Below are 16811 nucleotides of genomic sequence, written 5' to 3'. Positions count from 1 at the left end.
ATGTACAGTATGTGTCACAAATGTACACAAAATCACATAAGAACATGTTCAAAATAATGACCTTTTTGCTTATAGAGTGCAGAGGTCCACATTCTGGCTTAGTGTGGAGTCTCAGCACTATCAGTACGGTCGCAACCTTTGTCACAAGTCCGTTTGTAAAATTTCTGCTCTGCTAGGTCTGCCCCGGTCAATTGTAAGTGTTACTACTGTAAAATGGATGCATCTATTGTAAAAATGGAAGCTCAGCCACAAAGCACTGCACCAGGGTTTGGCAATCCAAATGTTAAGAGGCTAATGCTTCAATGAGGCAATCCAAATGCTAATACAGGATAAAGATATAATAAAAGATAAATGAAAATGCAGACTGACTTTACTCTGGTTTAGCTCAGGCGGCATTATAGCCACTTTTCTCATATCTCCAGCAGGTTACTTTTCTGCTGTAGCAGTTTCTTATAAAATGTCTTCCAAAGTTCAGCTTTTGGTGGTTGACAGTTTCTTATTGCAGATGAAACATCTGGAAACCAGCTGGAGTGCATATTTTTGTTGTTTTTTTAATGTACTCACATATTTGAAAATATGTAAACAACACTATGCATATGCCCTAAAGATTACTTGGAATAAAATATTTTTCCGTTAACAGCTCTAAAAGTGTATTGCTGTTATAAAGTTGTTTCTAGTTGATGTTAATTGCGTGTTCATATGTTATAAAAATGTACACATATTTACTTTGATCATTTATGTTTTTAAAGAACTTGATGATCATTGTTTCAGATGATCTTTAAGAGTAGATGAAGTGCAAAACAGCACAATATTTTCTGACTATTATTTTACCATCGTCATACATGCTGGCACAAATGAAAAAAACTAAACTAAAATAAAAATAATTAACTAAGGTCTGGGTTTTAAACATGCAAAACATAAAAATCATACTGTTTATGAATGCATAACACAAACTCAAACTGAACAATAACTTACATGATCTCCTTGATCGTCCTCCAATATGAGCACTGCCACCAGGTTTGTATCCAAAACAGTGTCAGAGCATACTGTACTCAGGTCTGAGGGGTAATGTATGGGAGGCGTGTGTGTATGTATTTTGTTTAAACATCCTTTTTTTCCAGGAGACTGGCTTTCAGTTTTTCAAATCTGCAGGAAAATATTTCCTCAAATCTAAAGTTCTGTCTTTAGGTTGGAATCTGGATATTCTAATAATTAAATTACTCCCAATTGCAAATTTAGACTCTTCAGTCTGTAGAACCTTAATTCACATATTAGATGAAAGATGAAAGATGAAAGATGAAAGCTTTAAGCACTGTTTCTCTGATGTGGACTATTCTGGTGGTCAAACACAATGGTTCCCAACCCTGGTCCTAAAGACCCATTTTTGTGATCTTGATAAGGAACAGCATCTGCAGGGGTTAAAATAGCATTGCCAAAATTCTACTCTGATAAAATCCTCCTTGTTAGACTTATTTTCTATATGGTACAACCTACATACCAAGACAGGTCACCAGAATAAGTTTTTGATCAGACATTGACTCCTCCTGACTGGACAGTCGGCTCGTGTTTCAACCTAAATTAATGTTAAAATCACTGCTGTTTTTCATTACATGAGCCGACTTGTATTGATGCAGTTCTATGTTTGTGACTCATAAACATTAAGTGCTCTAGGTTTGTCCTAGCTAGATAATTAGAGATAAATAGGGTGTATTTATTAATTTGACATCTCAAATATTTACTTAAAAGATAAACGAAAGCCAGGCTGTCCAATAATAACAAAGACTAAAGTAATAGTGAAGCTACACATGGTAGGAGGTGAACTTGGTTATAGCAAGTATGTTTTTCATCCAGTCCTGAGAATTAAAACTGTGTTTAAGCTGTTCTTGTAATACTTATTTATGTGGCATGGTGGCATGGTGGGTAGCGCTGTCGCCTCACAGCGAGGAGGGCCTGGGTTCGATTCCCTGGCCGGGTGAGCATGTTCTCCCCGTGTCTGCGTAGGTTTCCTCCAGGTTCTCTGGTTTTCTCCCACAGTCCAAAGACATGCAGTCAGGCCACTTGGTCATGCTAAATTACCCCTGAGTGTGTCTGTCTGCCCTGCGATGGACTGGCAACCTTCCGCCTGAAGACTGCTGGGATAGGCTCCGGCACCCCCCCGCGACCCTGACGGAGAAGCGGCTTAGAAAATGGATGGATGCTTACATCACTATGAGATTCATTGTTTGGCTTTTGATCCTGGTTAAAGATGTACACAAGCCTTTATATATTTACACATAAACCAGAGAACTTGAGAGGAGCGTTACCGCACTGTAATGTCTTCCAGGTTTCTCAGACACTACAGGCCACTCCTGAGCGAGACCAAAATGAATGGGTTGATATGGAACATTTGAGCAAAATCATAGTTTATAAATGGTTAAACATTTTGAACGTAAAAGACTGCAACCATTTCCTGAACACTGAAAAGTATAATGTTGAATGAAAAAAATGATTTATTAAATGATCAACCAGCAGAAATACTTTTTAGAAACACACAAAATAGAACTAGACTGGGGAAAAATGTCCAGCAGACTGGGTGTTCAGACTGAGAAGGCTAGACCTGGTTTAGAGCTGAAATCACAGCTCTAACCGCACACCAGTAAGGAGGCTCTACAAGGTGTGACTGTTAGAATAGTCCACTTTGCTGATCACAGTCAGGGAGACAATTACTTTAATTTGCATAAGAAAAACACTAAGCGCTGTGATTTCAGATTTCAGTTCCTAAAGAGTCACTATAACTTATAATTTTAACAGAGCAGAAAGCCTGACAGCAGAACCCCTCACACATCAGTCTGGTTGTTAACCTGCAGTTTATGTTTGTTTAGAACTTTTCTGGCATTGCAGGAATTCTGGTAGAAGCAAGAACTGCAGAAAGATGCAGCTTAATGATGAGAAAACATTCAATGAAAACAGTTTTAGGAACTGATATAATTACTGAACTATTGCAATATATATCAATGTTCATTCCATACACATTAATGTTCATATTGTTTATATATAACAATATTCATTAAATATTTCCTGTTTGGTCTGCCATACATATACACACACACACACACACACACACACACACACACACACACACACACACAAACACACTCACACACACATACACACACACACATATATACAGGGTGAGTCAAAAGTCACAGGACACTGTTTTATTTCATTTGATTTTTTTGTGTTTAGTGTTTATTATGGATTTTCTCAGCATACACGATTTTTTTAGATGACCCCAGAGATAAAAGTCGAAAACAAAATAAAACATAAAATAAAACTACTCAATTTTTCAACACCTGAATGATGTATAGTAAAATCATCCTTCCATTGTGATAAGGCAACTCAGCACTATGGGTCTGAAAGGATGTGTAGCTGTCAAGAAGCCTCACTGAGCAAAGGAGACAGACACAAAGAGGAACTTTTGCACTAGAAAACTGAAACTGTAAATCTGAGACATGGAGTATGGTTGTATAGACTGATTTGACTATTTGGATTATGAGAAGCAGAAAATGCAAAAGTAACTTCTAAGACTGAATTTTGGAGGTGTAGGAAAAATCCCTGCAGATTTCTTTACAAAACTGAAAGCAAGTCTCCTGAAAAGAATGGACTCTATAATAAAGTCAAAATGCTCTGATAAGCTGATTATAAATGCCATGGAGCTTTATTAAGAAGACACACAGGTAGGCACCTTTCATGATGCTAATTGGTGGGAAATATGCTTCTAGTACTTGTTAGCAACATTAGCTCATTAAAGAAGCAGAATTTAGAGACCAAACATTTCCAGGCTAACCAGAGAAGTCTTGTTGACTATTTTGTAATTCGTCCATTAATATCTATATTAATATACATTTTAGTACATCAATTTTGCTTAATTGCTCAGGTCTGAGTCTTAATTATTTTGTCAGTGCTTCATAAACACCAGGAAAATGTGATCTGAGCTGTTTTGGGAAAACCATCACTGGGCAGAAGAGTGGAGCTGCCCAGCACGGCTAAACGTTTAGGAATTGTTAGATTTATGTTCTACATTTGACAAGAGTGTTTCAAATCTGTCTTATTTATTTTCTGGTCAGTATCACTCTAGCATATAACCACACTCCCAACAATTGTGCAAAGTGTTGTGTCCTGCCCCCCCTGTCTTCCCTCACTCACTTATTCGTCATATATATACGTACATTTTTCAATAATGTAAATGCTGATCCACCACCAAAATCTGCTCTAACATTGCTCTAATACATCTTACATTTTTATATTTAAAATTTTTCTTTTGACATAGAGAGCCTCATTAACCCTTAATTAAAAAATTAATATTGTTCTCCATCCTGCCAATTTTAGGGCATAAATCAGCAAAATAGAGAATAAAACTGATATCACGAATGCAATAACAATCCCAAGACCTGCCCCCAGTGGTCCATATGCAGCTCCTGCCACTGAGCCTATAAGTGTTCCAATAACAACAAATAGTATAACCATTGCTGGAGGAAGGTAATTCCGTGGCAATGCACAGTCGTCGTCCTGATTCTGGTGCTTGGTAACATCACCACCCACCGTCTGATTCCCCGAAGTCCCTTTTTCTTCATTCACTGTCAAAAATAGTAATACTGTCAAGACAGCTAAGAAATAACAAATTTATTACCATAAATATATTTGATTACTCTAAATTCATTTCCTTGCTCAACAGCGCCCTCTTAGAAAAAAAAGGTCTTATGAGATACGTTCTTTAAATAAGTCACACTAATACTGAAACCCTTTTGGTGCTATGTATGTAAAACCATTTTGAAGCACCATATACAACTGATTGTTGATCATAGATAAGAACAATTTAACCATTTAAAGAGCCCTTTGTGCATTCAAATCAAATAAAATCAAATTTATTTGTATAGCGCTTTTTACAACTCATGTTGTCACAAAGCAGCTTCACAGAATTTCAGAAAAGACAAAGTTTTAACATGAAATGTAAAACTCCCAGGTGAGCAAGCCAGGGGCGACAGTAGCAAGGAAAAACTCTCTCAGAGCTGAGGAAGAAACCTTGGGAGGAACCAAGGCTCACAAGGGGGGACCCATCCTCCTCTGGTCAAACTACCTACAGAGTTATTATACTACTAATATTAATAATAGTAGTAGTAGTAATAGAAATATTTACAAGTAATTCAGTTATTGGTTCATTCATCATTAACGTTTCACACAATATTTATAAAAATGCAAAATGTTAAAAAAAAAAAACTACAAAATTTTCCAACACCTGTATGATGTACAATAAAATCTGTTGGTGTGGTTACTGTAGGAAGGTATTGTTAAAAGCCTAAACATCACTAAACAAATAATTACCTTCTCTCTAGTTTAAATGATGTAATTTACTTTATTATCATTTGTAAATTGATGCTTAACATTTCCAGTTTGGCTGTATCAACGAGCATCATTTGCAAATAAATTATTTAACAAGTAAGTCACAAACCCTTCTATCAATAATTAATATTGACACTTGACTGACAGTTTTAGAAAAATGATCCACTCAAATCTACCGCTAGTTTTAGAAAAATAACACGAGCCACTTGAGTCTGTAAAGAGATTAACAACACATTCAGGTTCTTGTAACTGTTGAAACTTAACCTGAATAACTGGTTGCGTAAGCTCTGTAAATTTGTGAGCTGTGAAACTTGTTCCAGAGGCAGACATCTCTGTCACTCCCCATGGCTCTCACATATTTTAATAAAAGAATTAACACGCTTGGTAACCTGCAGGTTGCTCTGTAAACTCCACAAAAGCTGAAAAATGTCACCACTGATCACAGCTGTCATCCTTGGACAAGTCTTTTTGATCGTGTGATGAGAGAGGATGAACTTATTTTATTGAATAGAAGACATACAGGTAATATTGTAATTTTATGCTGACATATTCTCAATTGGATTTTCTATTCTCAATTCTCAAATGGATTCTCAATTCCCCATATTTTTGGCCATAAACCCATTTTCACAGAGTTTATTTATTAATATACTGTTTTTATGTATAGACAAAAATAGCAATTTTATTTACAATAAAGGATTTACTGTCCCATCATGGATCATAAGAAACATCAAATCACCAAATGTGTGATGTATTTGAGAAGCCCCACTGGTTGCATATCTGCTTCTTGTAACTTGGGCTCCAATGCAAACAAGATTTTAAATAAAAATACACCCAAACTGAACAAAAAGTAGCCAACTTAGTTACCTTAAAGGATAAATATTTCTCACACAGACCCTAAGAAAAGCCTTGGGAGGAACCAAGGATCACAAGGGGGTACCTATCTTCCTCTGGTCAAACTACCTCTACAAAATTACTATACTACTAATATTAATGGTAGTAGTAGTAGTAGTAGTAGTAATATATTAGGAGTCCATGAAAACTTCAATGTAGGGTGGGCAGCTAGTCCAAGGCAAATGGCAGTAGCTGGGGCATGGGCAGTAGTTTACTCGGAAAATTGTATTCGAATGGTTCTTTGAATGTTTACGGTTCTATATACAATAACAGTTGCCTTTACCAAAGAACCCTTGAAAGAATATTTTAAGAGTGCACATTTTAAGAGCGCATATTAATAGTGTTACTCATTTTTTTCAGTGGGTGTTTGGTAGAAAATTGAATGTGCTGTACTTACAGTGTGGTCTGTCGATTGGGAAACTTCCACGTCTGTGCCGAAGCTCTGTCTTCTCCTGTGACTGTTCTTCAAAGTGCTTTTTATTCTCCTTCACCTCTGTGTCTTCAGGCTGTGGGGTTTGTATCATATGTATCATATCATAGTAAATCTGTGGCAGGAAGAAACCATAATTGTCCACATGGGGTCCTGGGGGGCAAAGGGTTGCACTTCTCATGATTTCCTCTTTAATATTCTCTAATGTATTATGTATGGAATATCTGTCCCATCCTGGCGTGTCCACCACCCAGATTCTCCTTTTTTCATGTTTATCATCATGTAAAACACAACGGTCACGAGCTTCCTTAAGGTCTTTTCGTCCCAGTAGGAGTCTGGCTACTTTATTCTTACCAGCTCCAGCTTTCCCCAGCAGCACAACCCTCAGGTCTGAAAGAGAAGGTGGGCCCCCTGTAAGCAGAAAAAACATGACAAACTGTGAATGTGATACAAGCACAGTCCTTAAGCATCTTAATTTAATAACATTAATAATAATTAATAATATTCATAGTGCTGTGCGTAAGTCAGAAACCATCTGTTTGTTTATTTCATTTTCAGGGCAAAACAGCCATCAAATTGCTTATTTTTTAGTGTCAGAAAAAGTAGGAAACCTTTTGAACAGAAAATTACACACAATCCTTCAGCATCAAGTATGATTTTTAAAACCAATCAGTTACAGATGTGCGCTTCCAGCAAAAGCTCTTCCCAAAGATCTCACTTAGAAGATACAAATGTATCTTCTAAGACTGAATTTTGGAGGTCTAGGAAAATATCCCTACATATTTCTTTACAAAACTGAAAGCAAGTCTCTTGAAAAGAATAGACTTAGTCCAAATTGAACACTGAATCCAGAAAAAAAAATTGTTATGGTTCTGTGTAATGTTTTGTTAAACATAAATTTTCTGCTTCTTTCCTGATGCTGAAAAATGAATAACTTTTCCTGAATGTCTGTTTTGGCACTGGAAAAGAATTAAATATCTTTGACTTTGCACGCTGCTGTATGGACACATTGTGGTTTTTGCACAAAAGACATCAAACCTGGAGCTGTTGGTGAAGATCTGCCTGCCATGGTCGCTGCAGGTATTTAGCTCGCATTTACCATATGACTTCTCGCCAAAACACTTTTCAGTTGATAAATGATCATCTAAGAGAACGAATTCTGTACATAGAAGCAAAACAAGACAGGTCAAAACATGTACAAATTGCAATGGTACAGAGGAAGTTGTAGTATTAAGCTTTAGTTGGAGATGCTGTGCTTAATTCTCAAAAACCCACAGTGAAACAATGTTTTACCTTTGTAATACTCTGAGCCAGCCTGTTAGAACAGGTTGAAAACATTTGCCTATGCTGGTGGTTGTTTATTGCTTACTACTTAATATTGTTTACTACTATAACAGTCTGCATCCACCTTTTTATGACAAATTTGTTCATTCTAGTTGCAAAAAATAGACAAAGAGAAACCTTTCTAATTTCTTGCGTCACAACTTGGTGACACATAAACAGAAAGAACTGGATCTATTGAAACGCAAACTGATATAAAAAAAAAAACAGGCTAGAACATATTTATCCCTTTTACTTTGATGAGTACAACAGAATATAATGCTGCTCCCCTAAGTAGCTTAAAAAGAATTAACCACTTACTTTGATGTGTCCTCCATTAGAGAACTTCCTTGTGCTATGGGTATACAATCTAAAATGGTGTTATAGTGCTCAGGTATGATGAAAGAACTCACCATGTGATTAAATGGGGCGTGCACTTTTCTCTTGCACACCTAAAAGAGCAACTTTCTTCCGTCCAAGAAGCAGTTCCTGTATTCAAAATGATGACGTTCTATCATACGATCTCACTGTGCTCGAAAGTTTACAGTAGGTCACCAAGTCTTGGCTGAGTGAACTATTATTAACACCCCAGCTTGTTTTTTTGTTAATCCTATGAGAGACTGTCAGCTCTGGAGAAGTTCTGAAGCATAGCTTTAGATACATACAGATTATATGATCAAATATGTCAACACTCATCTGATGTAATATATTATTTCTTTTGGTTTTTATCACTGCTTGGCCATTTGCTCTACCTGTAGTAATAAGAGAGACAAACCCTATGAAATAGAAGTCTTGTATCTTCACAGAAGGTTCTGATGTAGGTCTAAACTGTTATTTTTATCATATATAAAGTCATTGCCAATAATTCAGCATTTCTGCTTCAGATAGGATCTTATCTCTCCACTATAGTGGACCATATTGACCAGTGAGAAAACAGTCAGTAGCATCGTCATCTTCTTCTTGACCAGCAGCCTCACATGGCAGCTTAGTCAAGTTGCTCCAAGTCTAACAGCGAAAGAGAAAACGTGCAGTTCCACCGATCCAAAAAGTAGACTTGGTACTCGTCTTCTCCATCATCAGACTTGAAAGGATACCAGGTAAATGCAGAATATCACTTGTTCATACAATGTCAGTAGCCATCACTTGTATTGTGTGTGTTACATTTAGGTTATAGTTATGTATTAATACACAACACTGAGTGAATGTCAATCTTATTATTAAAATTTGATGGTAATAATAACCTCAAGGTAATTTGGTTGAGAATACATTCTTTATCCCCTGCAATATCATTAGGAAACTATTTGTTGTTGTACAATTATTTTTGTACATTTTGGAAAGAGGAAGGAAAATCAGTACTTAGTTGCAAATTGTACATTTGTGTTTTTTTTTTCCTGAAACCACTTAAATTTGTGTCTGTAAGTCATAATTTGTGAGTCACAGTTTTACTCTGAAAGATATTTTTTGTTACTACACTGCTGCTATTATTTCTGTAGTGAATTATTCTATCTGCAAAACATTTTATTCACAAACACAAATTCTCAAATTCTGTTTCTAGCATACTGTTGTGGTGAGGGTCTGATCTGGGATTGAGCCATCTGCTATGCTGCCTTTGGCCACTAGCATAGAGCTTAGAGCTCCTCCCAAGTAATCCTGGGGGACTCCCTCATCTCTTGGACCTCCTGAATTCCTTACAATCAAAACTCTGAGATTCCTTGAAAATAAACTTAGGCTTCATGTTGTTCATTAGGGAAAATAGATGATCAAATACAAGTTCAGGGAAAGGTCATTGTTTAGCTGCCTCACCCACAACTGACAAGCTTATGTATTTGACATTCCTAATCAAAGTAATCAAACTAGAGATGCAGCACTGGTCTGCCCCAAGATGGTGCTGTAGCACACTGGTTCAAACAAATATCCCTTCACAGCCTAGAAGCTGTAACTATGCCCCAGATACTTCTGAAACTTTACAATGTGCTGCGGCATATCTGTAAATCTGAAAACTTGCCCAGTTTCTTAAGAGTTTCGTGCAAAGGATGAATTGTTACTCATTTCTCAAACTGAAGACAGAAGAGGAGATCTTTTTTAATGTGCAGATCACATTTTTAAACCAGAAAAGAGCATTTCCAGGAAAAAGGAATGTTAAACTAATACCAGGGGGTATTTCACACATTGTATGTGTTTGCCCCCTTCCAGTACATGTGGGAATTGTGGGAATGCTAATAAGTCACCTTTTAATGAAGAAAGCCTAGATTTCACTATTCTTTTTAATAAAATGAAAGAAAGGCTTATATAAGTATATAAGGAAGGTCAACAAATGTGGAAAAAGGGGTGAGAGGGAGAAAGTAGACATTTATATTCAGAAGAAGAAGAAGAAGAAATGTTCAGCCCTCAGTCTTGAGTTCTCTTTGTCAAGTTGTGTACCAGGACTGAGCCTAAATTTGGTTAAGAACTTTGCAACTTTTTCTTCTTTGCTTCATTAAACCAAACCCCCTTTAAGCTTGTTGACCTTCTCAAATAGTAATTTGCAGTCCTGCTCTTTTCAGTTAGTCATATAAATTAGCTCAGCTTGCAAATAAGAGCCAACTGACTGAAAGCATTTCATTAGCATTGCCGATTTTAATAAGAACCTTCATACCTTTTTTAGTTGATTGACAAGTTTCTTTACTGGTGTTGTTATTTTTAATCAGATAAGTAGTTTCAAACCAAGTTCACCTTGATGTTCCTTCATAGTCTAACAACTTCAGCTATGTCTATCTGGTAACATAGTATTTGGAGTAGTAAGCCAGCATGGGACCCCCGAATACCAGAGGGCATTTTGTACATTAGCTACAGGTTGGTAGCAAACCACAGATGCAGACTGGCCATTGGGAAATTTTTGAATTTTCCCTGTGGATCAGCTTTGTGAGGGCTAGCATTCGAATGAATTGTGGCTGAAGGCTGAAGTCAGCTTCTTATTCACCAGCTTCCTGTTTGAATTTTCCCATTCCACCTTAAATGGTGCAGCAGTTGTTATTATTATAAACACCTGAGGAGCCAAAATGTAACTGCTGCACCATTTTAGGCGGAGAAATGTGTAGCTAGAGGTGGCCTCCCCTGTGAGTTTGATGTTCTGTATGTACATTTTTGTTATATATTCAATAAAGAGCACTTCTCACCGCAGAATTACATCTACTCCTGTGTTTGTCTTACTGCCAATACCACAATATACAATAATGGGTTATTATTTTTATTTATTTCACAGATATAGAAACTGAGCAATCATTAGCCTTCTGGTGAAATCATGTTTGGCTGTATAATGTTGATTTAAGGATACTGTTGTGTAGATATTAGTAGATATCAGATATTCATGTGTTACCTTGCTTATGGCATCAGTACTGTCAAAGAAACACTAAAAATACTTCTGATTTTTCTCTGCTTAAAAGGAGTTGCCCTTCTGCATGCTCCCTACACAAATCCCTCAGTATGAACAGATACATATATATATATATATTGTCCCGCAACCCTGACGGAGAAGCGGCTTAGAAAATGGATGGATATATATATAGTGGACTGGGATAATAACAGCAAATTTGGATCACATTATCCAATAAATATTTTCAGAAATAGGGACAGTGCACAGGCTGAGTATAAGGGCACGGTGGTGTGGTGGGTAGCGCTGTCGCCTCACAGCAAGGAGGGCCTGGGTTCGATTCCCCGGCTGGGCGACCAGGGTCCTCTCTGTGTGGAGTTTGCAAGTTCTCCCCGTGTCTGCGTGGGTTTTCTCCGGGTTCTCCGGTTTCCTTCCAAAGACATGCAGTCAGGCCGATTGTGTAAAATGATCAGATTGTAAGTCGCTCTGGATAAGAGCGTCAGCGAAATGCCGTAAAAGTGTTCTTACACTCTTCTATTTACAGTTTACTTGTTGAAAAAGTAAAAAATGCAAATGTTGAAGAATATCTGAACTTTCTTCTGAACAACATGCAGCACCAATAAGCCAGAGTGTAAATGTCACGACAACTCAGATGACAATTCCCATGCATGACTCCATGACTACATACACAGATTCAGCCATTGATCCAATAAGAGCACCGACGACGACCAGTGCTATAAGTCCCACTGGTTTGAGGTAGTGTTGTCCTAGCATCCTTTCCAAAAACTTGCTTTTAGTAGCCACAGTGTCCACTTTCTGATTATCTTCATTCACTGTGAAACAGAAGAAATGTTGTTGAATTAGATGTACTAAACCAGGAAAATCACTAAACTGTGCCATTTTTTTACCTTACTAACCATGTGTCAAACACATGGCCAGAGGAAATGTCAGGCCCATGGCACAATCCTATCCAGCCCAAAAAATAAAATAATCCAAAGTTATTTTAATTTTCTGTTAATATTACCCCAATTTGTGCTACACTTACAACCCCCAGCATGCACTGCAATGCAGTGTGCGCTCCTCCCCTCTCCCCCAACAACAATCTATGGGACAGCAGTCACAACACAAAAGGAAAAGATGCCAGGTGTCTAAGTAAATAGGCAGGGATAAAAAAAAAACTACCCCCTAGGGTAATTTAAAGAGGTTTCAGAGTAATATGTAGCTATTTCATATATATATTTGAAAGTCTACCATAAGTGCCTATATTTTATGGTTGCATTTTGGCAAATTTCAAACAATGGCTAGTTCAGTCATAGCAGAAGAAAAAATATAAAAACATAGGTGTTCTCTGGCCCACAGATGTGTTGTAATTTTTTATTATGGCCCCTTTTGTGGTTGAGTTTGACACCCCTGCCCTGCAAGCTAGAACTCAGACCCAAAGCCAGTTTTGAATTATACTCACGAAAATGACGACCCCCCTCGAGATTTCCATGCTGGCGCCTAATTACAGCTTCCTCAGCCTCATTAATTCTTGTTTGACAATATTCATAATAAATCTGTGGCAGGAAGAAATCACCAGAGTTTCCTTCCACCATCTTCTCTATTTCCTGGAGGAACTCAGAGACCTGGGCTTCAGAATGGAGAACGTAGTGTCGATTGCCACATTTTTCCAGTAATTTGTTTGCTTTCTGAATGTATGCTTCCACTGTGAGATCCTCCACTTCCTTATCACATAAGAACAGCACCATAGTGTGCTTCCAGGCCCTTTCAGACAGCAACTCCATGTGCCGGCTTGCTGTGTTAAGTTGTTTTACAGAAGGCACTTCAGTAAGGCCTTCAACACGTAACACCACAATTAGAGCATGGGGTCCTGGAGGGCAAAAGTTTACACTTCTGATAACTTCATTTTTAATCTTCTCTCTTGTATGAAGTATAGAACGACCCCATCCAGGTGTGTCCACCAGGCAGATCCTCCTTCCTGCAGTTTCTCCTTCATAAACAACGCAAGATCTTATCTCACCCTTTAGCTGCTTGCCTCCTAGGAGGAATCTGGCCACTTTGCTCTTTCCAGCTCCAGCTCTGCCCAGCAGCACAATCCTGAGCTTTGAAACAGAAGATAAAATAGACAGAAACAACATGGTCTGTGGCTGTTATGGAACTGCACATTGCTCATGTGTCTTGACACATACTGATTTACTCATATCAAATCAAATTCATTGGCCAAGGAATCAAAAGGGACCCACCTGCATCTGGTGTGATCCTGCTTGTGCTGGACATATTGTTTGGCACTGGTTTCTTGACATAAAGGGTTTATGATTTGCACTTTCAATTCCACTCTGAAATGTTTTCAATTGGAAGTTGAAGCGAGAGTGCAACTTCTATAAAAGCAAAACAAGACAAGGCAGGACAAATGCAACCTGGACAAAAGAAGAAAAAAACAGAGAAGAAGAAGAAGAAAAATAAGACTTTGTCTCAGATAATGTGTTGAAACAGAGAGCCAATCTGTTAAGACAGTTAGCAAAAATCAAACTGCTTCTTTTGTAAGCGATCATTTCTTGCTTTTTAGTCTTGTTTTCCTTTGGAAGCCGAGGTCTTAATCATCCAATCTGCCTAGTGCTGAAACAGTATGTATCTAGTTTTTCATGAAATACAATCATTCTTGTTTTAGAAACTAAAAAATAGATAAAAAGAAAAAAAAGTTTCTGATCTGTTATGTATTTACTTATTTATTCATTAATTAATTTGTCTGGCATCACAATGACACACAATACCAGACACTTTATTTACAAAAATGTAAAAGGTTTAAGAACACAAATATGACTACAATATACTATGATACTGTTCCTTTGAAGAGAATCCACCACTTACTTTTCATGACATGCCCGCTGTTGTGGATCTTTCTTGATGTTATATACAATATCTTAAGTGGTGTTTGTCATGGTTTCCCCAGTCTGTCTCTGCTGCTTTCTGTTTCTGTCCCGTCCCCTTTGTCATTTATATCACCTGCGTGTAATCTGCATCACAACCCCATTCCTTCCTGGTAATGTCACAAATCCTGTCTATCTACCTTGTACGCATCAACTTTAGTGTTAGTGAGTGGCAAGTACTTGCGCTAAAGGAATCCGTCTTGTGATTACACAGCGTGTGCACACAGCACTTACATACTTCTCCTCAAGGTCAAAGACAGGCAGTTCCTATTGATGATACTTCATTGAATGAACTATTATGTCATCATAGCCTGAAATAATCCATCCATCTCATAATAGACAGAAAGTCCTGGGCTGGACTTCTAAAAGAGCACTTTAGAAACTCTATTGTTTATAAAGTTTTTCTTATATTTATAGCAGGGGTGTCCAATCTTATCCACAGTGGGCCAGTATGGCTGGGCTGCAGGTTTTCACTCCAACAAAGCAAGAGGTCATCTGATGAAACGTTTGAAGACTAAGACCAACTGACTAAAAAAGTAGAATCGGGTGTGCTCAAGCTTGTTTTGAGTGAAAACCTGCAGCCACACCGGTTCTTAGTGGATAAGATTGGTCACCTCGGGTTTATAGGTATGAATAAGTTAGTGATATGAGTACTACAGTTGCTACAGACACTTGAAATCTTGACCAACATTTGTATTTCTAAACATTTTTAGAATATAATCAATCATAAAACTTATGATTTAACTTTATTGTTTATATACGTAGATTTATCACAGTGTCTCAGCCCTAAAGAAGTAACAAATGTGAAAATGTGACCATAAATATGGCAGCTAACAAGACCAAATGCACAGTACAATGAAAAATGTGATGCAAACTCATAAACGTGATGAAAATTCAGAAAACACTTTCATCAATATGATACACCTGAGCTACATTTTGCAAACTCAGAAAACACATGCAACTTCAAAAATGCAGCAACACCGGTTAAAACACAATTGACGTGAGCAAAAATACAGAGGATATGTTTCTTGAAGACTCTCAAAGGGGTGTTATCTGTGATGTAAAATCACTGACAGAAGCTGATAAGACTGCAGACACTCATATTTCAGTAGGTTCATATTTTACAAGCTGGTTTAATGGTGATGAACCCCAATTCATAAGCTTCAGTTTAATCCCAAGATGATCTTTCTACCCTCTATGCTTGGCATTGCCCAAAGCCTTCACTAAGACATTTCAAATACACTAATATGTGGACCACATATTACATTACTCATCACTACATCGTGCACAAAGAAAAAGTGGTTTGTAAAAACACTCAAAGTTTCACACTCAAAGGTCTAGTTCTAGTTTGGCATCATGAAATAACCTTAAAATGAATTCCAGCCTTTATTTTGAGTGTTTTATCACTACATAGTCTTAGTGCTAAATTTATTAACTTTATTAATACTTTACTTAAGTTTCATGTGACAGTGACAAAAACAGTCTATGTAGGCAAGAGGGGTGGAAATGAAGTTAGCACTGTAATAAACACACTTTGTTATGTGTTGGAATTCAGAAGCTATGCTTTTTTTTCCATATTAAAAATAGGTTGCTCCAAGTGAGATAATCCAGCTGTACTGGCTCAGCTAATAAACTATTTTCCAGTGCAGAGGATACAATAATGATGAATTCTTTGGACACAACAAATTGAACTGAATCTTTTCATCAACTTGAAGACATTTTGATATGAATGCAAATTCTTAAATGCTTGAAATAATGTAGTATCCGTGGAACAATGGACCAGCTTTTCACCCTCTCATAGATTGTTGAGGGGGCATGACAGTTTGCCGACCCAGTCTACATGTGTTTTGTGGACTTGTGGAAGGCTTATGAATGTGTTCCCTGAGATATCTTGTGGGAAGTCCCCCAGGAGTATGGGATGCCAGGGGCCATTAACTCTGGGCCATTCAATCGCTGTACTCCCAGACTGAGTATGGTCACTGTACTGGTCTGTAGTGGTGAAGAGGGAGCTGAGCCATAAGGCAAAGCTTTCTGTTTACAGGTTAGTCTACATCCCAACCCTCACCTATGGTCATGAGTTGTGGGTAAGTACAGAAAGAATGGGTAAGGACTGAATGAATGAGATTGCGAATGCAAGTGGTGGAAATGAGATTTCCTTGCAGGGTGGTGGGCTACACTCTACTTGATAAGGTGAGGAGCTTGGTCATCCGGGAGGAGCTTGGAGTAGGGCTGCTACTCCTCTGCATTGAGAGGAGCCAGCTGAGGTGACTCCCAATGGGAGTGTCCCAGGCACGGCTTACCAGGACCCCGGGGTTATCCTAGGGCCTGCTAGAGGGATTATATTCCCAAATTGGCCTGGGAGTGGCTTGGGGTCCCCAGGAATGAGCTGGAGGAAGTTGCGGGGGACACGGTCTTCTGGGATTCTCTGCTCTCCCAATTGCTACCGCGACCATATCTGGACTAAGCGTTTATTGATGATGATGGACCAATAGAAATGCTCCAAAATGTCTTAGAA

The 16811-nt window shown here is 37.9% G+C and overlaps 1 protein-coding gene and 1 long non-coding RNA gene across 2 annotated transcripts; both read right to left on the bottom strand.

Moving 5' to 3' along the window:
* Positions 1 to 3191: 3191 nt before the first annotated feature.
* LOC108424758 lies at positions 3192 to 8429 on the bottom strand. Its single transcript, XR_005129981.1, has 4 exons — positions 8342 to 8429; positions 7739 to 7859; positions 6668 to 7111; positions 3192 to 4616 (listed from the first exon to the last, which is right to left on the bottom strand). It is a non-coding gene; the product is annotated as an uncharacterized LOC108424758 (long non-coding RNA).
* A 3376-nt stretch (positions 8430 to 11805) lies between these two features.
* On the bottom strand, positions 11806 to 14322 carry LOC108424757 (GTPase IMAP family member 9-like). Its single transcript, XM_017692974.2, has 4 exons — positions 14238 to 14322; positions 13613 to 13786; positions 12832 to 13471; positions 11806 to 12202 (listed from the first exon to the last, which is right to left on the bottom strand). Exons 2-4 carry the CDS (start codon positions 13670 to 13672, stop codon positions 12018 to 12020), a joined length of 885 nt encoding a protein of 294 aa, XP_017548463.1. The 5' UTR covers positions 13673 to 13786; positions 14238 to 14322; the 3' UTR covers positions 11806 to 12017.
* Between the last annotated feature and the right edge of the window lie 2489 nt (positions 14323 to 16811).

Source organism: Pygocentrus nattereri, chromosome 30 (assembly GCF_015220715.1).
Source record: "Pygocentrus nattereri isolate fPygNat1 chromosome 30, fPygNat1.pri, whole genome shotgun sequence".
NCBI classification, from domain to species: Eukaryota; Metazoa; Chordata; class Actinopteri; order Characiformes; family Serrasalmidae; genus Pygocentrus; species Pygocentrus nattereri.
The sequence above is the reverse complement of the archived record's forward strand: the minus strand, read 5'-3'. Positions and strand labels throughout refer to the sequence as shown.